The sequence below is a fragment of the Scyliorhinus torazame genome, chromosome 6 (assembly GCF_047496885.1).
Source record: "Scyliorhinus torazame isolate Kashiwa2021f chromosome 6, sScyTor2.1, whole genome shotgun sequence".
NCBI lineage: Eukaryota > Metazoa > Chordata > Chondrichthyes > Carcharhiniformes > Scyliorhinidae > Scyliorhinus > Scyliorhinus torazame.
The window spans coordinates 159,225,840-159,248,820 of NC_092712.1; the positions used below are offsets into that span (position 1 = coordinate 159,225,840).

General features: G+C 49.2%; 1 protein-coding gene across 1 annotated transcript in view; it reads left to right on the forward strand.

Annotated features, from left to right (window-relative positions):
• Positions 1 to 22,981, forward strand: part of gabbr2 (gamma-aminobutyric acid (GABA) B receptor, 2) — a 1,455,116-nt gene that overhangs the window by 1,161,481 nt on the left and 270,654 nt on the right. The window contains exon 9 of the mRNA XM_072509007.1: positions 9,229 to 9,309. Coding sequence (XP_072365108.1) covers positions 9,229 to 9,309 — 81 coding nt within the window. The remainder of the gene's footprint in view (positions 1 to 9,228; positions 9,310 to 22,981) is intronic.

Genomic DNA, 22,981 nt, shown 5'->3' on the forward strand with positions numbered 1-22,981 from the left:
GCGGCACAGTGGTAAACAGTCGGGAGGGAGTTGTCCTGGGAGTCCTCAACATTGACTCTGGACCCCATGAAGTCTCGTGGCTTCAGGTTAAACATGGGCAAGGAAACCTCCTGCTGATTACCACGTACCGGCCACCATCAGCTGATGAATCAATACTCATCCATGTTGAACAACACTTGGAAGAAGCACTGAGGGTGGCCAGGGCACAGATTATACTCTGGGTGGGGAACTTCAATGGCCATCACCAAGAATGGCTCGATAATATCACTACAGACTGAGCTGGCCAAGTCTTAAAGGACATGGCTGCTAGACTGGGAGTGCAGCAGGTGGTGAGAGAACCAACAATAGGGAAAAACATCTTGATATCCTCACCAAACTGCCTGCTGCAGATGCATCTGTCCATGGCAGTATCAGTAGAAGTGATCACCGCACAGTCCTTGTGGAGGCAAAGTCCCGTCTTCACATTGAGAATACCCTCCATCGTGTTGTGTGGCACTATCACTGTGCTAAATGGATAGACTTCGAACAGATCCAGCAACTCGAGCCTGAGAAATCCATGAGCCGCTGTGGACCATCAGAAACAGCGGAATTGTACTCTACCACAATCTACAACCTCACGGCCCAGCATATCCCCCACTCTACCATTACCACCAAGCCAGGGGATCAACCCTGCTTCGCTGATGAGTGCAGGAAAACATGCCAGGAGCAACAACAGGCATATCTAAAAATGAGGTGTCAACCTGGTGAAGCTACAGCACAGGACTATTTGTGTGCCAAACAGCATACGCAACAAGTAATAGACAGGGCTGAGCGATTCCACAATTAACACATTATACTCTGTCCTGCCACATCCAGCCACGAATGGTGGTGGACAATTAAACAACCCACTGGAGGATGAGCCTCCACAATATCCTCATCCTCAATGATGGAGGAGCCCAGCACATCTGTGCAAAAGATGAGGCAACAACCTACAGACAGAAGTGCCAAGTGATTCATCTCGGTCTCCTCCGGAGGACCCTAGCATCGCAGATGTCGGTCTCTAGCCAATACCATCCAGTGACAATACCACGCCGCCATCGCCTCCCCCAATATCCCGGCAATAATACAGAAGACTTGTGCTCCAGGACTTGCTGCACCCCTAGCCAAGCTGTTCCAGTACAGCTACACCAACTGGCATTTACCCGACAATGCGGAAAATTGTCCCGGTGTGTCCTGTACACAAGAAACAGGACAAATCCAATCCAGCCAATTACTTCCATATCAGTCCACTCTCCATCATCAGCAAAGTGATGGAAAGAGTCTTTTTTTTGGGGAGTACTCAATTATTTTTTTCAATTAAGGGGCAATTTAGCGTGGCCAATCCATCTAACCTGCACATCTTTGGGTTGTGGGGGTGAAACCCACACAGACATGTGGAGAATGTGCAAACTCCACACGGACAGTGAACCAGGGCCGGGATTGAACCCGGGTCCTCAGTGCCATAAGCAGCACTGCTAACCACTGTGCCGCTTGGAAGGAGTCATCAAAAGTGCTATCAAGTGGCACTTACTCAGCAATAACCTGCTCATGAACACTCAGTCTGGGTTCCGCCAGGGTCACCAAGTTCCTGACTTCATTACAGCCTTGTTTCAAATATTTTTAAAAAAAATTTAGTGTACCCAATTCATTTTTTCCAATTAAGGGGCAATTTAGCGTGGCCAATCCACCTATCCTGCACATCTTTGGGTTGTGGGTGCGAACCCCACACAAACACAGGGAGAATGTGCAAACTCCACACGGACAGTGACTCAGAGCTGGGATCGAACCTGGAACCCTGGCGCCGTGAGGCAGCAGGGCTAACCCACTGTGCCACCGTGCTGCCCTCCTTCTTTCAAATCTGGACAAAAGAGCTAAATGCAAGAGGTGAGGTGAGAGTGACTGCCCTTGATATCAAGGCAGCATTTGATCAAGTATGAAATCAAGGAGCTCGAGCAAAACGGGAGTCAATGGGAATAGGGGGAAAACTCTACCATGTAGGAGTCATACCAGACACAAAGGAAGGTGGTTGTGGTGGTTGGAGGTCACTCATCTCAGCTCCAGTGCATTACTACAGGAGTTCCTCAGGGTAGGATCTTACGCCCAACCATCTTGAGCTGCATCCATCATAAGGTCAGAAGTGGGGGTGTTTGCTGATGACTGCACAATGTCTAGCACCATTCTCGATTCCTCAGATAATGAAGCCGTCCATGTCCAACTACAGCAAGGCCTGCACAATATCCATGCTTGGGCTGACAAGCGGCAAGTTACATTGATAGAATCATAGAATTTACAGCGCAGAAGGAGGCCATCGAATCTGCACTGGCTCTTGGAAAGAGCACCCGACCTAAACCTACACCTCCGCCCTATCCCCGTAACCCAGTAACCCCACCTAACCTTTTTTAGGCACTAAGGGGCAAATTAGCAATGCCAATCCACCAACTTTCACATCTTTGGACTGTGGGAGGAACCAGAGAACACCCACATAGACACGGGGAGAACGTGCAGACTCTGCACAGACAGTGACTCAAGCCAGGAATTGAACCTGGGACCCTGGAGCTGTGAAGCAACTGTGCGAACCACTGTGCTAATGTGCTGACCCACACGCTGCACAAGTGCCAGGCAATGACTATCTCCTACAAAAGAGGATCTTACCATCGCCCATTGGCATTACTATCACCGAATCCCCCACAATCAACATCCTGGGGGTTACCAATGATCAGAAACTGAACTGGACTAGTCACATTAATACTGTGGCTACCAGAGCAGGCCAAATGCTAGGAATCCTATGGTGAGTAATTCACTCTCCACTTGCCTGGATGGGTGCAGCTCCAGCAACACTCAAGAAGCTCAACAGCATCCAGGACGAAACGGCCCGCTTGATTGCTAAACCTTACACAGATATTCAATCCCTCCATTACCGACGGACAGTGGCAGCCATGTGTACCATCTACAAGATGCATTGCATGAACTCGCCAAGGCTCCTTCTGCAGCACCTTCCAAATCCACAGCCACTACCATCTAGAAGGACAAGAGCAGCAGGTACCTGGGAACCCCACCACCTGGAGGTTCACCTCCAAGTCACTCACCACCCTGACTTGGAAATATATCACCATTCCTTCACTGTTTCTGAATCTAAATCCTGGAACTGTGGATGTACTTATACCCCAGGACTGCAGCGGTTCAAGAAGGCAACTCACCACCACCTTCTGAAGGGCAACTAGGGATGGACAATAAATACTGGCCTAACCAGCGACGCCCACATCCCATAAAATTATTATTTTTTAAATGAAGAGGTAGTAGGAATTGTGCAGCTTAGGAGGCACCACCTCTTTCAACATGTGTGTTGGGTTAAATGTGGGACTTTATTATCAGCACTTTCAAGCTGCACGATTCTGTCTTTCCTTGAATGTCTCTCTTGGTGCTGTAATTAATGGTAAGTAAGTAATACATGCTTTTGTAGCAGAAAACATTTTATAACAAAAGAGACATGGTAATTGGAGGGGAATTGGGCACTGTGCATCCTTTAATTTATTTTGAGAAGCAGGGCATACAGTAAATCCAGGAATGGACAAGTCCCCAGAGCGTTAGTCGGGCAGGAAAAGCAGAGTGTAGCCCGCCAGCTTTTCATATCATATTTTATGACACTCTGATAAAAAAAATAAGTGAAGGGGTGGGTCCCATGATGTCATGTTGGCAGGCCAGACTGAGCCCATCCCGGCAGCAGAATAGGCTCTTGAAAGATTGCGGCGCCCTTTTTTGAGGTAAAAAAGATTAAAAATAGAAAAAGTCACCCCCCTCCAACCACGGACCCCCCCCCCCCTTACCATGGACATGGACCCTCGGCCCCCACCTGCCCCCTACCACTGCCCAGACAGTGACAGTCAGCAATGTCCATGGGGTGTCAAGGTATTTTCTGGGAATGACCCTCTGCCCCCCCCCCCCCCTCCCACCACCATCACCACCACCATCACCACCACCCCCACCGGGGGCTGTATTCACCAGTATACCTCCGGCGGATTCTGTCTACCAGGCGGACATCGGTTGATCCTGTCATTCTTAGGGCACATAGACATGACAGGACAGTCCACGTGGGAGGTGTAAATGCCTGATCTGAATTGGAAATTAGATGTAATTGGGAATCCTGGGCAGAATTCTCTGATAATGGGGCTTTGTCCCCAGGCCTGCGAGAAAACTGGCACGAAGCACTCTGGACTTTCGTGGAGAAAGTCCAGAGTGATTCTCCGTTTTGAAGGGGACTAGGAGACCCCGGAGTAGTCCTCACAGCTCCGGTTGCCGATAGGGGGCCCTTCACTTCCAGCCACGGGTCCACGCAACATGGAGGACCCACACCGTGGGCCGGCCCTGACAATATAGGCTACCCCCCCCCCTGCAGATCACGCGCACCTGCTGATCGGTGGCCCCCGATCGCGAGCCCAGCCATCCTGGAGGCCCCCCGCCCGGTGACGGATCCACCTGCCCCCCCACCAGATCTGGGTGCGCAGCCGCCACTCTGAGCGACCACCGGGTGGAACCATGAGTGAACCATGCCAGCGGAACTCGGCCAGTTGTCAGCGGAGAGTCGCCCCGGGGGCCTCTTTCAATGGCTCCCGACCAGCACCGCGTCAATCGCACGCGCGCGACTGGGGGCGATTCTACAGTCCCCGATTGCGGGTCTGACGCCCCATTCTCCCCCCCCCCCCCCGCGCGCTGAGCGCAATTTCAGCACGGAGGCTCGGAGAATCCCACTCCCTGAATTTTATGATTGGTGGGGTCATGGGATAATTGATCAGGAAAATCCCGCCGGTGTAAAATCCATTTAGCACTCTTGTTCGATTCTCAACCCCCTCGCCGTTCCCACCCACTGAAAACAGGATTGGGGAATCCCCCCCCCCCCCCCCCCCCCGCCCCCCTCTCCCCCTCCCCCTCCCCCTCTCCATAGCTCCAGTAGTTCAGGCTTCACATACTGCTTATCCATCATTCATTATCTATTCAATAACTTAAAAACCTTCTCAGAGAAGATACATCCCATTAGTGAAACCTAGCAACAAATTATACTGAAAACATCTTGCTAACAATTTTCCTCTTTGTGGGTCTACAAACATGGCCCAATGTCTCACAAGCCAGCTTCTCACCCATATCCACACTGCCATTCACCAGCATTGATCCCAACACCAAGGTTAAGTGAAGCAGTCAGCTTTAGGTCAGCCGTTTGGGTAATTTGTCGAGTATGAGTGTGTTGGAACAAATGGAAGCACAGTATTCTGGAGGAGCAAGTTGCATCTGGATGAAGGATGATGTCACCATCGTACATTATTGTTAAGGGCAGGGATCCTGGTTTCTGGGGTCAGATTTTTTTCTGAGCATGAGCAATTGTTTGCATCATTCAGACATTTATGCAGGAACTTGCAACATAAGGCAGTGAGAGTGGATATTTCCTCTGATGGCCCCAATCAAAATGATGAAAGGTATAGTGAATCAGGGACTCTGTGGAATCTGCAGCAGGCTTTGCTTTGACTCTTTAATGAGCCACAGTATTCATTTTCTTTTTCTGGGTTAACTGGTTAATTATAGAATGTGAGTGGGGTGGGAGGCCAAATCTGTCAAAGGAAGGGTTTTTAATTAAAGAAACACCAGGATGGGTCAGAAAGGTTGAACAGGACAATGATTCCTGAGGCTGGAGCAACTGGAAGGGAATGGTGAATGCTGGAGGTTCTGCTGCTGCATCTGAGGGACTGCAGTGAGGTGGGCTTTCCCAAGGACTAACAGGCCTGCCTCCCAGCTTGCGCAGGATATCTGATCAAAAGAGAATGTGATTGGAAGGGACATGAATAACTTCCTGTACATCTGCTGACACAAAGATTGGCACCTAGTCAGACCTTTTGGTTTATCTTGATGACAACATATCCACATCTGCCACCCGACTCTTCTCCCAATCATTTCATAGATGCTATCGCTGTGGAAAATTGGCAGCTTGAAGTGAGCTGGTTTTGGGGTCCGATTCATAAAGATTGCGAGCCGCCTGAACCTTGAGTATATCTCTTGTGGAGCTGCAGCCAAGCTTCTGCCACAGGAAGAAAGACACACCAGAAAAGGTAGCCAAACTTGCTAACTGATGGGAAGGAGAAGCGCCATGGGAACAGTTTTACAGATACTTCACATATGCTCTATAATGAATGATGGTGACAAATGATTTGCTGTGATTACATTGTTTAATTTGGGAAGAGAACGTGTAATGAAAAAAATGGGGATCTGTCAGTAAATCTCTAGAGCAACAGACAAATATTGGAGATTTTGATTTACTGTAGGAGTTGGAAGCATCCTGCTCATGAAGCAGGGAGAAGATCTCCTGTTGTTCAGTTCTGAAACATCTTCCAAAATGCTCTTAAAAAGCTATTTCTAGTGCTGCATGTTGCTCTGCCTCCTCAAAGTCCTCAATGCTTGTCTTCCAGCAGCCCTTTTCAAGGCTGTTGCAGCTTCATGTCGAAACTGATTGGGTTATGCTCATGGAATACTGAAATTTTAGATGTGCTGAAGTTTATGGAAGATTGCGGACCACCTAGGAGAGCAACAAAATAGTTGAGTTTGGAAGTGATGAAGACAAGAATGAAGGTTTCAATGGCAAATTGGTTCAGACATAGAAAACATAACATTGATGCAAGGTATGACTGTTTCTTAGTTGGCCTGGTGAGTTCATTGAATTTTTATTTGTACCAAGTTACCATGTGGGGACCTGTGGAGGTAGCACTGACTGCCAAGGCCAATACTTTCAACTGGACATCTGCTTTTGATTGGAGGCCTTTTCCTGCTCCCAAATGTTGGCTGCTTCATTTCTTTAATTTGGGACAGTAAATGTGTTTCACAGATGTAGAAACCTGTGAAATATAATAAGAACTAGGAGCAGGAGTAGGCCATCTGGCCCCTCGAGCCTGCTCCACCATTCAATGAGATCATGGCTGATCTTTTGTGGACTCAGCTCCACTTTCTGGCCCGAACACCATAACCCTTAATCCCTTTAGTCTTCAAAACACTATCTATCTTTATCTTAAAAACATTTAATGAAGGAGCCTCTACTGCTTCACTGGGCAAGGAATTCCATAGATTCACAACCCTTTGGGTGAAGAAGTTCCTCCTAAATTCAGCCCTATATCTACTTCCCCTTATTGTGAGGCTGTGCCCCCTAGTTCTGCTTTCACCCACCAGTGGAAACAACCTGCCCGCACCTATCCTATCTATTCCCTTCATATTCTTATATGTTTCTATAAGATCCCCCCTCATCCTTCTAAATTCCAACGAGTACAGTCCCAGTCTACTCAGCCTCTCCTCGTAATCCAACCCCTTCAGCTCTGGGATTAACCTAGTGAATCTCCTCTGCACACCCTCCAGTGCCAGTACGTCCTTTCTCAAGTAAGGAGACCAAAACTGAACACAATACGCGAGGTGTGGCCTCACTAACACCTTATACAATTGCAGCATAACCTCCCTAGTCTTAAACTCCATCCCTCTAGCAATGAAGGACAAAATTCCATTTGCCTTCTTAATCACCTGTTGCACCTATAAACCAACTTTTTGCGACTCATGCACTAGCACACCCAGGTCTCTCTGCACATCAGCATGTTTTAATATTTTATCATTTAAATAATAATCCCTTTTGCTGTTATTCCTACCAAAATGGATAATCCCACATTTGTCAATTGACTTGGCTATAAGTTCCGCACACATGAGTGCGGCCTCAACCGGGACCTGGGATTCATGTCGCATTACATTCATCCCCCACCATCTGGCCTGCGAAATCCTACCAACTGTCCTGGCTTGACACAATTCACACCTCTTTAACCTGGGGTTACCCCATCTCTGTATCTGTAAAGATTTAATCACCTGCTAATGCTCGCATTCCAAGCATTGTGTGGCATCTTTGGATCTGTCTATATATGTGTTTCTGGAACAGACCTCTTCATTCACCTGAGGAAGGAGCAGCGCTCTGAAAACTAGTGACATCGAAACAAACCTGTTGGACTTTAACCTGGAGTTGTAAGACTTCTTACTGTGCTCACCCCAGTCCAACGCCGGCATCTCCACATCATAACCTTATAAGTAATAGACTAGGGATTTCAGGTACATTCATATATTCCAACGAATCTCTCCATTGCCTCCCTCCATTAAACTGCCAGTAAAGTGATATCCCTCTACAGATCAACAAGCTTTAAACACACCCTCTTATCATTTTGGCATCATCTTCTGAGTGTGAAGTAAATTAAATGTTAAAACCTGAGCAAAGAACTCCTCTGCCTGTGAATTTAATGCGCTGATCGATGATCAAATTCCTCAGATGTTTCCTGAGAGGAAGTTCTGCATTGGGAGTACCTCGTCATAATATCTACTCATGTATCTTAATTATTACAATTATTTTTAGCACAGTGGGCTAAACAGCTGGCTTGTAATGCAGAACAAGGCCAGCAGCGCGGGTTCAATTCCCGTACCAGCCTCCCCGAACAGGCGCCGGAATGTGGCGACTAGGGGCTTTTCACAGTAACTTCATTGAAGCCTACTTATGACAATAAGCGATTATTATTATTAATTCACTGTGCTGATTGGTTTGATGCATTCAGGAAAAGCTCCAAAATATGCGTACCCAATGTCGCTTTTCTGGGAGGGATTCACAAACAGGTTAACGTTTGGCATATAAGAAACAATCCATTTGAAAAAGTTTGCTATTTTGTTTGGCAGATATAAATATGAATTTTAATGAGATAAGATGCTTTCTATTCCGGATGACAGTGCAACTTGTCGGTGCATGAAAATCTGGTTACCTTATTTACTAGTTTGAATGTCTGTTTTTATTCAGTCAGAAACGACCGGCTGGATTCTCTGGTCCACCAGCCATGTGTTTCTCAGCAGCGAGATTCTACCTTCCCGCCACTTGTCAATGGGATTTCCCATTGTAACCATCCTACGCCCATAGGAGCCCGGCTGATGAGGGTGCGCTGACAGCAGGAAAAGTGAATCCCGATAACCAGAGAATTCAGGCCAACTATTCACTTTTAGGATTGAATATCTTGAGTATAAAATGGGAGTTATTTGCTGCCAGATTATTGAACAAGTGTAGAGAAAAAGTGTGAATTATTGTTGTAAAGAAGATATAACACTCACAATGACAATTGTTTTGTGTAATGCAGGAATCGTATAAATGAAATGTTCTCTCTTTCTTTACAGATAAAGTAGAAATTAAAGTTGGAGAATACAATGCCATAGCTGACTCCCTGGAATTAATTAACAACACTCTTAGATTTCAAGGTAGGATAAACAGAATGTTCATGTCTGATATTTTTGTTGAGACAGGTGAGAGCCTGCAATTTTTGGATTCCCCCAGATGTTGCAGAGTTAAAACTCTAGCATCCATAATCAATGCAAAAATAGAAACATAGAAAATAGGAGGAGTATGTCAGGAAAATTGCAGGATGGCCCTGAAACGGGATTTGCTTGGGTGCCAAACAGGGCATAATGTTCCTGGGCTCTCCCTACAGACGTAATCTGGTTCATGCCCAATGGGGGCGTGAACCAGATTAGAATATTAAAAATCAAATTTAAATATTCAGAATCGGCTTTGAGCCAACTTCTCTTGACTCTTTAAATTGCCAGCGCAATGTGAATCCAGTGTGAATCATTACTAGTCTCTACAAACTGGTTCTGGACTTCCCCACCATTGGGAACATCCTTCCTGCATCATCCCAATCTGGCCTTGTTAGAATTTTCTATGAGAGTCCCCCTCATTCTTCTAAACACCAGCGAATATAGTTCTAAATGATTCAATTTTTCCTCTTAGATCAGTCCTGCTAACCCAGAAATCAGTCTGGTAAATCTTTTGCTGCACTCCATCGCAACAACATACTTCCTCAGATAAGGAGTTCAAAATCACACAAGATTCCAAGTGTTGTCTCTCAAAGGCTCTGTATAATTGCAGCAAGCCATCCCTGCTCTTGTACCCTGATCTTCTCACCATGAAGGCCAACTTTCTTTAGCATCTGCTGCACCTGCATGCTGAGTTTCAGTGACTGGTTTATAAGGACACCCAGGTCTCGTTGCACATTCCCCTCTCTCAATCTATAGCTGCACAGCTAATAATCTGCCTTCCTGTTTTTGCTACCAAAGTGGACTATTATGGGCAGCAGGTGGCATAGTGGTTAGCACTGTTGCCTCACAGCACCAGGGATCCTGGTTCAGTTCCAACCTCAGGTGAGAGTGGAGTTTGCACTTTCTCCACGTTTTTGTTTCTCTTTTGAAATGAAATGAAAATCGCCTAATGTCACAAGTGGGCTTCAAATGAGGTTACTGTGAAAAGCCCCTAGTCGCCACATTCCAGCACCTGTTCGGGGAGGCTGGTACGGGAATTGAACCGTGCTGCTGGCCTGCCTTGGTCTGCTTTAAAAGCCAGCGATTTAGCTCAGTGTGCTAAACCAGCCCCTTTAAATATTTTTTAAAATTTAGAGTACCCAATTATTTTTTTTCCAATTAAGGGGCAATTTAGCATGGCTAATCCACCTAACCTGCATATCTTTGGGTTGTGGGGGTGAAACCCACGCACACATGTGGATAATGTGCAAACTCCACACAGGCAGTGATCCAGGGCCAGGATTCAAACCCGGGTCCTCAGCGCTCTAGGCAGCAGTGCTAACCACTGTGCTTGCCAAGGCTTTCTCCCCTTGTTTGCATGGGTTTCCTCCGAGTGTTCTGATTTCCTCACAAAGTCCAATGGTGTGCAGGTTAGGTGGATTGGCGATGTTCAATTGCCCGTGAGTGTCCCAAAGTTTAGATGGGGTTACTAGCTTACGGAAATAGCACAGCCTAGGTTAGGGTGCTCTCTCGGAGGGTTGGTGCAGACTAGATGGGCCGAATGACCTCCTTCTGCACCCTAGGGATTCTATGATTCTATGATAAACTCTCATTTATCCACATTATACTGCATCTGCCATGCACTTGACCATTCACTCAACTTGTCCAAATCACACTGAACCTTCTCTGCATCCTCCTCACAGCTCACCTTCCCACCCAGCTTTGTGGCATCTGCAAATTTGGGTGATTTACATTTAGTTCCCTCATCTAAATCATTGACATGTATTGTGAATAGCTGGGGTCCAAGCACTGACTAGTCACTGCCTGCCACTTGGAAAATGATCTGTTTATATCTACTTCTGTGCCAACCAGTTTTCTATCCATCTCAATACACTACCCCCAGTCCCATAGACTTTAATTTTACATGCTAATCTCTTATGTGGGACCTTGTCGTAAGCCTTCTCGAAGTTCAAATAAAGCAGTAAAGCTGTTAATGTGTTGTAGGAGCTGCATGCATCCAGGCGGATAGGATATATTTCCTCACACTCCTGGCTGTGGCTGGTCCAGTTAAGTTTCTGGTTAATGGTTATCCCCACAATGAAGTGGTTAAACTCTCTCTTGCTGGACACAGCTTTGGTCTGGCACTTGTGTGGTGTGTCTGTTACTTACCACTTATCACCCCAAACCTGGATTTTATGCTTGACTTGTTGCATGTGGGCACATATTGCTAATTGTGCTCCTACACAGATCAGAGAAAATTAGTGTGTGGGTACAGCAAGCAATGAGGAAGGCAAGTGGTCTGTTCGACTTTATTGCATGGATATTGGAGTACAGGAAGAAAGGCACCTTGCTAAAATTGTAAGGAACTTTGGTGAGACCCCGGGAGGGATTCTCCGGGAATCGGCGGGGCGAGCAGAAATGGCGCAGTGGAGGGGCGGGAACCACTCCAGCGTCGGGCCGCCCCAAAGGTGCGGAATCCTCCGCACCTTCAGGGGCTAGGATGGCGGCGGAGTGGTTTGCGCCCCGCCAGCTGGTGTGGAAGGCCTTTAGCGCCGCGCCAGCCGAGGCCGAAGGGACTCGGCCGGCCAGCGTGGGTCCGCTCCTGCGCGGAAGCATCAGCGGCTGCTGACGTCATCCCCACGCATGCGCAGGGGGGGTTCACCTTCACGCCGGCCATTGCGGAGGCCTACACGGCCGGCGCGTAGGAATAGAGTGCCCCCACGGCACAGGCCCGCCCGCGGATCGGTGGTCCCCAATCGTGGGCCAGGCCACCGTGCGGGCACCTCCCGGGGCCAGATCCCGCTGCGACCCCCAAAGAACCCCGGAGTCCGCCCGCGCCGCCAGGTCCCGCCGGTAAGGGACCAACTCTAATTTATGCCGACGGGACCGGCATAGAACGGGCGGGACTTTGGCCCATCGCGAGCCGGAGAATCCGGACAGCCCCGGGGCCTATTGAATCGCGCCGGACCCCGCCATTCTCCGAGGCGGGCGGCGCGACTCACGCCACGCCGGTATTTGGGGGGCGGGAGAATTGGGAGGATGGCAGGGGCGGGATTCACGCCGACCCCCGGCGATTCTCCCACCCGGCGGGGGGTCGGAGAATCCTGCCCCACATCCGGAATATTGGGCAAAATTCTCCGTAATCGGCGCGATGTCCGCCGACCGGCGCCAAAAACGGCGCGAATCCTCCACCCCTTAAGTGGCCGAGTCCTAACCTTGAGGGGCTAGGCATGCGCCGGACTGATTTCCGCCCCGCCAGCTGGCGGAAAGGCCTTTGGTGCCCCGCCAGCTGGCGCGGAAATGACATTGCCAGGCGGCACATGCGCAGGAGCGTCAGCGGCCGCTCACGGCATCCCCGCGCATGCGCAGTGGAGGGAGTCTCTTCCGCCTCCACCATCGTGGAGACCGTGGTGAACGCGGAAGGAAAAGAGTGCCCCCGCGGCACAGGCCCGCCCGCGGATCGGTGGGCCCCGATCGCGGGCCAGGCCACCGTGGGGGCACCCCCCGGGGCCAGATCGCCCCGCACCCCCCTAGGAGCCCAGAACCCGCCCGCGCCGTCTTATCCGGGCCGGAGAATCGCTGGGGGGGGGGCCCGCCAACCGGCACAGCGCGAATCCCGCCCCCGCCGAATATCCGGTGTCGGAGAATTTGGCAACCGGCGGCGGCGGGATTCACGCCAGCCCCCGGCGATTCTCTGACCCGGCGGGGGGTCGGAGCATCTCGCCCCCTATCTCCATTTGGAAGGATATATTTGCATTGGAGGTGGTACAGTGAAGGTTCACTAAATTAGTTCCTGCGATGAGGGGTTTGTCCTCTGATGAAAGGTGGATTAAATTGGACCTGTGTTCTCTGGAGATTGAAAGAAAAGAGGGAATCTCATTGAAGCCTACAATATTCCGAAGGAGCTTAATAGGGTGGATGGTGAGAGATTGTTTCTGCTAGTCAGGGAATCAAAAGCACAGAGACAAAGTCTCAGCATAATTAACTGTTCAGTATCTAATCCAGGCCACCAGGAATAGCTGCTCACTATCACCATCATTCTCACAATTCTGTAATTGGTTCAACACTCATCTTCTTAGTGGTAGTGGAATGATTACTCCCATTCCCCAAAGAAGACATCCTGCTTGTGTAGATAATTCAAATCTTCAAGTGGAATACAGCTTCAAGTCAGGCTTTGTTCCTGAGGTCTTACCTTGAAGCACCAGATCACTTTGGGTGTATTTCTTCACTTGTCCTGAGGTGACAGCAGGTTTGTCTATCGTACGAAGTACAAGATGCTTCCACTCAAACTATTTGTTGCTGAACTAGTTGGTAAGGCTAGTCGGGAAAGCCCATCTGAGTTATTATGAAGCCTATACTGATGATACTTGATACTATACAGATATGCTGACAACAGCAATGCCCATCTCTGCATTTTGCTCACTGCTAGTGGTGGCATTTCTGTATGTGATCTAAAAATAATATGAATTTCCTCCCATACAGGAATTGATAGAATCTTTTTAACCCAAAGATAATTCCTGAGGCTTCTTTGTAAATCTGCGCATAATTGCTTTCGGCTTTACTCAATGTGCTGGGTGCAAAGGTCTCTTCTCTTCATCTGAAGGCATGATATGGGATACCACCACCCCAACTTCATAGGATGATACGTCACATGCTTACTGTAGGAGTAGGCTTTGATGAAAATGTGTCAGGACTTCTGACTTGAGCAGCACCTCCTTGGTTTGCACTAACATTTTCTCACATTGATCCAGCCACTTCCGTTCTTATTTTAAAACAGTAGATTACGGAAGGGTTTCAAAATGGTCAGCAAATTGGGGACAAGCGTTACATCGTAATTTAGTAAGTTTGAGAAGGATCAAAGTTGATTAACATTCTGAGGTGCGGGTGTGTCGGTAATAGCTTTGACCTTTGAAGGAGTCTTATGAAGTTCAAGATTACATGTTCCAAATATTCAATTGAAGATTGGGAAAATTCTCATTTGTCCTTTTGGACACTTAATCCATAATCCTCTAATCTTCATAGTGTGGCATCCAGGTTGTGATGATGTTCTTAACCAGTAATCAGAACGTTGTCTAGATAACACTGGACTTTGCTTAACGCGTTTAAGATTTAATCCATTGCTGTTTGGAACAATGCCGACCTGAAATTATACCAAATGGTAATCTTCTAGACTGAAATAACCCTTTTATATGTAACAATCGTCAGGAACTGTTGCGGCTCCTGATTCATTTGCAGGTATGCTTGGCTTAGGTCAATCTTGCTAAAGTGTCGGCCTCCAGCCAACCCTGCAGACAAGTCATCAATAAGGGTTTATTGTTACACACAAAGTACGGGATTAATAGTTACTTTGAAGTCACCACAAATCCATACGGATCTGCCTTTTTTTATATGCAAGGAGCCTGACGAACAAGGCAGATGAATTGAGGGCACAAATTAAAACATGGGGATATGATGTCATTGCTGTCACTCGGGCATGATTGAGAGAGGGGCAGAATTGGGAGCTCAATATTCCAGGATACAGGATCATCAGGCAAGATAGGGAAGGAGGTAAAAGAGGAGGGGGTGTCGCAATTTTGATCAGGGAATCAATTACAGTGGTAAGGAGGCACTACACCTTAGAAGGCTCTTCAACTGAAGCCAGAGGGGTACAAAACTAAAAGGGAGGATTTCCGGTGATAGGGATGTGCTGAGTGGAAGCACAAAAGGTGGCTCTCCTCCTAAGAACTCAAATTTAGGCTCTCTTAGTCAAAATAGTCTGCCAGACCTGGGGAAAAAAATTCCTTCACCCTCTCCAATCGAAATACAAAAAGCAATGCTGAACAATAGCAGTTACAGAGGCCGAAAGCAGGCTAAAAGCAAAAGAAGCCAGGTGAAGCAAGTGAATGGGATGGCGGACCTACGTGGCAAAGAAACTCCAGCCATACCCAAAAGAGAGGGACCAACAAGTCGCACATAAAGCTCCCCCTCGTCAGAGGGTGGATGGAAGACGTTCCTTACCAGGGAGCTAAGAGAGCTCAAAGAGGACATCAAGGTTGACATAAAGGCAGTAGTCAAGGTAGCGGTTGCGGAAGCACTGGCCACCATGCAGGTGGCCCTGGACAAGGCAGAGAGGCAACCAGAGGCCCAGGGGAACACCATCAAAGAGCTGGAAAAAGCCTCAACAGACCAGTGACAGAGGTAGCGACAGGGGAGGTTCAAGGATGAAGCAGTTCCTCAATGGACTGGACATGCCAGACATGGGGGAAGTATAGGAAACGGGGGCGGGAAGCACCAGTAGAACTGGGAGAAGTCATGGAGAGTATTAACTTCATGTAGACAGGGAAAGCGCCAGGACCAGATGGATTCCCAGTCGACTTCTACAAAAATGTTCGCAGACTCGCTAGCAAGGAGTACTCTGCCTCCAATGCGAACACAAGCTTCAATCTAGCTGTTACATAAGAAAGACAAAGACTCGACTAAATGCGGGTCCTACAGACCCATCCCACTGCTCAATGTAGACGCAAAAATACTGGCCAAGATCCTGGTTGGACGACTGGAGAACTACATACCACAGGTGGTCGCAGAGGACCAGATGGACTTTGTTAAGGCTAGGCAGCTAACATCGAACATCAGAAAAGGCCTCCGACAGAGTCGAGTGGAAGTACCTCATTGAGGTACTGGAGTGGTTTGGGCTTGGAGCAAGGTTCACCGCATGGGTGAAACGTCTGTACAGTGCTCCCATGGCGAGCATGCGGACTAACACCACCAGCTCTAAATACTTCCAGGGGCACAAGGCAGAGATTCCTGCTGTCCCTGCTTCTATTCATCCTGGCAATTGAGCCACTGGTGATCACCCTCCGAACAGTAAAAGAATTGCAAAGGGACCCAGAGAGGGAACTGAGAGCGCCGAGTCTCACTCGATGTAATGACCTGCTTCTCTATGCCTTGGACCCCCAAAGCAGCAGGAGGGGACCATGAGGCTTCTGAAAGGGTTTGGAGCCTTCTGAGGTTACAAACTCAATCTGAGCAAAACTGAAATCCTCCCAGTGAACCCACAAGATAGAGGGACAGAGCTGGAGGGACTGGCGTTCAAACAAGCCCAAAACAAATTACGCTACCTGGGGATCCAAATTGCCCACGACTGGACACAGATCCACAAATGGAACCTGACAATTCTGGTGGAGGAAATAAAGAAGAATCTCAGAGGTGGGACACACTCCCATTCTCCCTGGCGGGGAGGGTGCAGATGATCAAGATGAAAGTACTGTCCAGGTTCCTCTTCCTGTTCATATCTAAACCGATCTACATCCCCAAGGCCTTTTTTAACATAGTAGACAAAATGATTATGGCATTTGTTTGCGGGGAGGGGGGGGGGGGGGGGGGGGCGGGGGCAGAGGGGTGGGGGGGGGGAAGAACACATGGGATCCAAGGAAATTTGGAAAACTGGATCCAAAATTGGATGAATGTCAGGAAGCAGAGGGTGATGGTTGAGGGGTTGATTTTCTGGCTGGAAGCCTGTGTCCAGTGGGGTCCCACAGGGATCAATGTTGGGGCTCTTGCTGTTTGTGCTTTATATAAACGATTTAGATATGAATGTCCGGGGGTTAATCAGTAAGTTTGCGGATGATGCGAAAATTGGTGGGGTGGTAAATAGTGAGGAGGATAGCCTTTGATTACAGGAGGATATAGATGGGCTGATCAGTAGCAAATGGAATTCAATCCAGATACGTGTGAGGTGATGCTTTTGGGCAGGACAAACAAGGCAAGGGAATTCATGAGAAATGGCAGGACCCTGGGAAGCACCTAAGATCAGAGGGATCTTGATGTGCATGTACACCCGTCTCTTAAGATAGCAGAGCAGGTGTATATAGTGATTAAGAAGGCATATGATATACTTGCCTTTATTAGCAGAAGCTTAGAGTTTAAGAACAGGGAGGTTATACTGGAACTGTATAAAACATTGGTTAGGCCACAGCTAGAGTATTGTGTGCAGTTCTGGAATTCACATTATAGGAGGGATGTGATAGCACTAGAAAGGGTGCAGAGGAGATATACCAGGATGTTGCCTGGGCTGGAGAGTTTTAGTTATGAAGAGAGATTGGATAAACTGGGGTTGTTTTCCTTGGAGCAGAGGAGACAGAGGGGAGACATGATTGAGATGTGTAAAATTATGAGGGGCATAGATAGAGTAGACAGGAACAAACATTTCCCCTTAGTGGAGGGGTCAATAGATCTAGGGCTTAAATTTATGGTAAAGGGCAGGATGTTTAGAGGGATGTGAGGAAAATCTTTTTTATCCAGAGGGTGGTGGGAGTTTAGAATCCGTTGCCTGAAAGTGTGGTGGAGGCAGAGACCCTCATAACATTTAAGAAGTATTTATATGGGCCACTTGCGATCCCAGGGCATACGAGGCTGTGGGCCAAGTGCTGGAAAATGGAATTAGAATCATTGGGTGTTTGACCAGCGTGGACGCGATGGACAGAAAGGCCTTTTCTGTGCTGGAGGATTCTATGACTCTATGGTATGATTGGGGTAGCCCATTCACTAATGTTGACAGGTTCCAGGACTCACGTCTTCACCAATCGTTCGAAATCTACCTCTACTTTCGGTCTGATTGCGTAGGGTACCAACCTTGCCTTTAAGCATTTTGCTTGACTCCCTTCTTTGATCTTCAACTTCACTGAGATATCTATCATACTTCCCAGCTCACCATTGAAAACAACAGTGTGTTTCTTCAGGATTTTGCGAAGGCCTGATTCTGAATTGGTCATTAGGTTTACTTTGGCCCAATTTAGTTGGATCTTGTTATAGAACATAGGACATAGAACATTACAGCGCAGTACAGGCCCTTCGGCCCTCGATGTTGCGCCGACCAATGAGCCCAACCTAAAGCCCATCTACACTATTCCATTATCATCATGTTAAACACCACATATTTTTATGTAGAACATAGAATACTACAAAATGAGCCAGGGTTTAGAGAACCCTAAAGTGTATCATGGAGTTCACCTGACCCACAACTTTTACTAGATTGTGGTATGGGGAGCACACGGCCCACTCTACAGGTGTGGTACAGCAGCAATGGAAAAGTATTTTTTAAAGCAAAACAATGTTTATTCTATGAACTCAAGTTAACCTTTTTTAAAACATACAGTGAACATCTTGGCAACCATTAATTCAAATACAACCCCCAAAGACTACAACACTAAGTAATCCTTTAAGCTGTCCTTTTAACATCCATAAGACTTAAAAACATAACCTTCAACAGAAGCACATCAGGTTAAAGTCACTACTGAGAGCAGTTCTTTGTCTTAAATCACCAAAGGATCGATTTACAGTTTTTAGATTAGAGAGAGAGAGATTAATACCCATTCTGGCTGTGACTGCAGCTATCCAGCTCTGAAAACGAAACTATAACACACCCTGCAGCAAACAGCCTAAAACAAAAGTAAAAAGCTGACAGACAGCCCAGCTTCACCCACACTCTGACATCACTGATAAACACCCATTTCTTAAAGGTACATTTCTTGAACACTCATTTCTTAAAGGTACTCTCACATGACAATCTTTTCCAACCAAGTTCTACCCATGAGTGCTGGATAATATCCTTTGAGTATGTGCAAGGACAAATCTGCCGTAAGTCCATTCAATTGCTCTGCTACATCAATATGGTCCTTCAACGCCATCCAGTGTAAGTTTCCAGCACAATTTTCGAGGGACTCAGAGGAATATGTCAGAACTTTTCTTTGTAGACAGTCTCTGGTGCCAGAGAGACTGCTGTCCTAGTGTCCACCTCCATCTTTACTGCCTGTCCATCCAGCAGTGGAATGGTCCAGTATCTATTTGCAGCACCAGCATGGCTAACACATTCAATGATAACTCATCCTCAAACAGTGAATCATGTCTCTTCTCTTGCCCTTGTTCTACTACATGGACACTTTTTCTTTTGCTCTGTTTGCTAGTCGCTTTATTCGGCACTTTTTGCTACTTTTGCCCGAAGCTTGCTTCTTTTTCCAACATGCACACTCAATATGGCCCTTTCTTCCACAGTTTCTGCACATGGTATCCTTGCACCAATAATCTACTGCTAAGTGTCCAGTCTTCGCATGGAGACCATGGCGAAGGCAGAAGGAAAAGAGTGCCCCCATGGCACAGGCCCGCCCGCAGATCGGTGGGCCCCGATCGCGGGCCAGGCCACCGTGGAGGCACCCCGCTAACCGCCCTCCAAGCCAGGTCCCGCCGGGATGGACCATGTCTATTTCACGCCAGCGGGACTGGCCGAAAATGGGCGGCCGCTCGGCCCATCGAGGCCCGAAGAATTGCTGGGGGGTGCTGCCAACGGCCCCCGACTGGCGCGGCGCAATCCCCGCCCGAAAACCGGTGCCGGAGAATTCGGCAGCCAGCATCGGAGTGGCGGGGCGGGTTCACGCCACCCCCCGGCGATTCTCCGACCCGGCGTGGGGGTCAGAGAATCCCGCCCCTTGTGTTTGAATTTGAGTTTCAGCAGACACTGTGGGGGCGATCTTCCAGCCTTGTTACGCTCTAACTCAAGCGAAGCAAGGCCGGTGAATAGTGGAAGAGGCCAGAAGCGAGAGCCAGGTGCCAGTTTGTAATGCAATTAGCCCTCTCCCGTAGGTGAAATCGGGATCTCGCCGTAGTGTGGCGAAAAACCAATTATCACCACTTAAGCCCTATTTCCATACAATTAAGGAGAGCCACCCTGTATTCAACGGCCTCCCCAGCAAGTGGTCTCGCTGGCGCTGATTAGTACTCCTTTTGAAAAACGTGAAACTGGCGGAAGGACTTCTGTGGGGAGCCGAGAGAGCGAGTATCCATCTTTGCTCACAGACAAAGAGCCTGGGCTGCTGAGCTTGCCACCCCAGTACTCGACGGGGGGTGGGGAGACCCTCGACTGGATGTGGGGGACGCTCCGCTGGGGTGGGCCGCCATGGGAAGGGGGGAGGTGCTAAGGGAGCAACCGGTGTGCAACCGCCTTCGGCACCACCATGTCAACCCTGGATCGTGCATACCCGTTCCTGGGCCAATCCTTGTCCCTGCCTGTCTGTCCCATTGACCACCCATAACCCCCACGACTGCCGAGGCCTCTGGCCTAGTGCCTGAAGGCTATCACTTATAGTGAATTGGCAATCGTGGTTAAGTGAGCACTTCACACAACCCAAGTGGAGTCCTGTGGGTAGGCGGGCCATGTACCATATGGAAGTCATTGCCGAGCATCCCAATCAAACATTGATGCATGCACACCGAGCTTGAACACAGCGGAAGGCAACACTACACACACAACAGTCAAGATCCGAATACTCAGGGGATGGGATACAGCTCAGGGACATGTCCACATCCGGAGGGTCGGTGAGTGCAACAGGGAGGGGGAGCTGCCTAGAGAGATGGGTCAATGGTTCGGGGTCGGCCCGCATTGCGGAAGAAGGTGACAGAGGCATCATACTGTTGTGCACAAAGGTGTGTTTATTGTGTTTGAAAATTCCCCACCCTCTCAATGGTGCTGCCCCCTCCCCCACCCCCAGCCGCCTCACCCCCTACCTACTCCCTCCCCCGGTACCCTCAGTAATATTCAGTGTGCTTTACCCTCCTAGCTCTACCACTATGTCTAGTGTCCCCGGGATGAGCATCTTGAGCTGGAGGCAGCCAACTGCTTACCTTGTCCCGTGGCCTTCGATGCCCCTGCCGGGCATCCTCTGGAGGCTCTGGGCCCAGAGGGCCCCAGCTCACTTGTCGGTGGCACATTCACAGCTGTGCTGCTCGGTCCTGTGTGTTGACTGTGAGCCGCGGCCTCATCAGAGGTGTGGAACTCGGCGGAGCTGATGGCCACCACCCCTCTCAACGGATTGGCAGTCAGCACCACCTCCTCCCAGTCAGTGCCCATAGGGCCCTGGAGTTCACCTTGGAAAGTAGGGGCAGCTGGTTCGAGCCCCGGCTGCCCCTGCATCATCTGGCTCCGCCAGCCCTGGTGGCTCCCCATGGTCCACACCATTGTGTCAACGCCCTCAGCGATGCTCCTCAGTGACTGGGACATGCTCTGCAGCACCTCGGCAATGTCCGCCTACGACTGGGACAAGCTTCGCAGCGCTTATGGTTGACCTTCCTGGACCCTCTGGGGAACAGGACAACCCTCCTGGCCCCTACAGCATCTAGCAGCTTCCCCAGGTCAGCATCCCCGAATCTTGTTGCGGGCTGGCTGGGGTTGGCTGAGCAAGTACAGCTGAAGTGCTGCTCGACCTTGTTAGCAGGGGGCTGGCGATCCCAGTGAATCAGCTGGCGAGCCTTCATTTGTGGTGAAAAGCCTATGACGGATCATTAAGTGGACCAATTGGCCTGCCTGGGCCAAGTGCCGGGAAGGTCGCAGCAATTCCCGCTCGTTACAACACTCAGAAACCTTTCCAGAGAATCGCGCCCCTTGCGTTTGAACACAAATGTTGCGCTTCTCTGGCTGTTAGCTCCATTAATACAACAATGTCCATTGCTTTCAGATTGCTTTCAGTTAACAGCTGCTTTTGAAATACTTCGCTCCTCAAACCACAGACCAGTCTATCCCAATTGGATAGTTTAATACATCCCTGAACTCGGAGTGTTCTGCCAGTCTTTTCAATGTCGCCATAAAGTGTGCAATCGATTCCTCCTCATGATTGCACTTATGAAATCCGAACCTTTGTGAATGACTAAATGTTTCGGTGAATAGCCGCCCTGCAAAATTTCCACTATTTCTTCATCTTGTCTTTGTTTCTTATTATGCCAGCCACACCAAACTCCTGAGGAGATTAAATGACCCCCCCCCACACACACACACACACACACACATTATGCTCAGGAATGTGGGAACTTTTATATCTTCCACTTTCTTGTTAGCTTGTACAAAATAGTAAAACCATTCCAGAATCGCCGGGGGCTGGCATGAATCCCGCCCCCACCGGTTGCCGAATTCTCCGGCACCGGATATTCGGCGGGGACAGGAATCGCGCCGCGCCGGTTGGCATGGATTGAACTACCTTTGGGACAGCAGGACACGGCGGCGCGGGCGGGCTCCGGGGTCCTGGGGGGGGGCGTGGGGCGATCTAGCCCCGGGGGGTGCCCCGGCCCACGATTGGGGCCCACCGATCCGCGGGCGGGCCTGTGCCGTCGGGGCATTCCTTTCCTTCCGCCATGGCGGAGGCGGAAGAGACCCCCTCCACTGCGCATGCGCGGGGATGCCATGAGCGGCCGCTAACGTTACCGCGCAGGCGTCGCCCGGCAAAGTCAGTTTCGCGCAAGTTGACGGGGCACCAAAGGCCTTTCCCGCCAGCTGGCGGGGCGGAAATCCATCCGGCTCGGGCCTAGCCCCTCAAGGTGAGGGCTTGGACGCTCAAGATGCGGAGACATCTGCACCTTTGGGGCGGCGCGATGCCGGACTGATTCGCGCCGCTTTTGGCGCCGGTCGGCGGACATCGCGCCGATATCAGAGAATCCCGCCCCTGAACTCCATCCCTCTGTATTCTCACCAAATGGCCCCACAGCAGCAAAAACACCCACATTTTCTCTATGGAAGGACCAGCATGTGCATAGTGTGCCATGTATTTTCAGCACTACCTTGCATTTTCTCTCTTAAAACAAGGCACAATCCGAGCTTTAGCCTGTTTTCCTTGCTTTA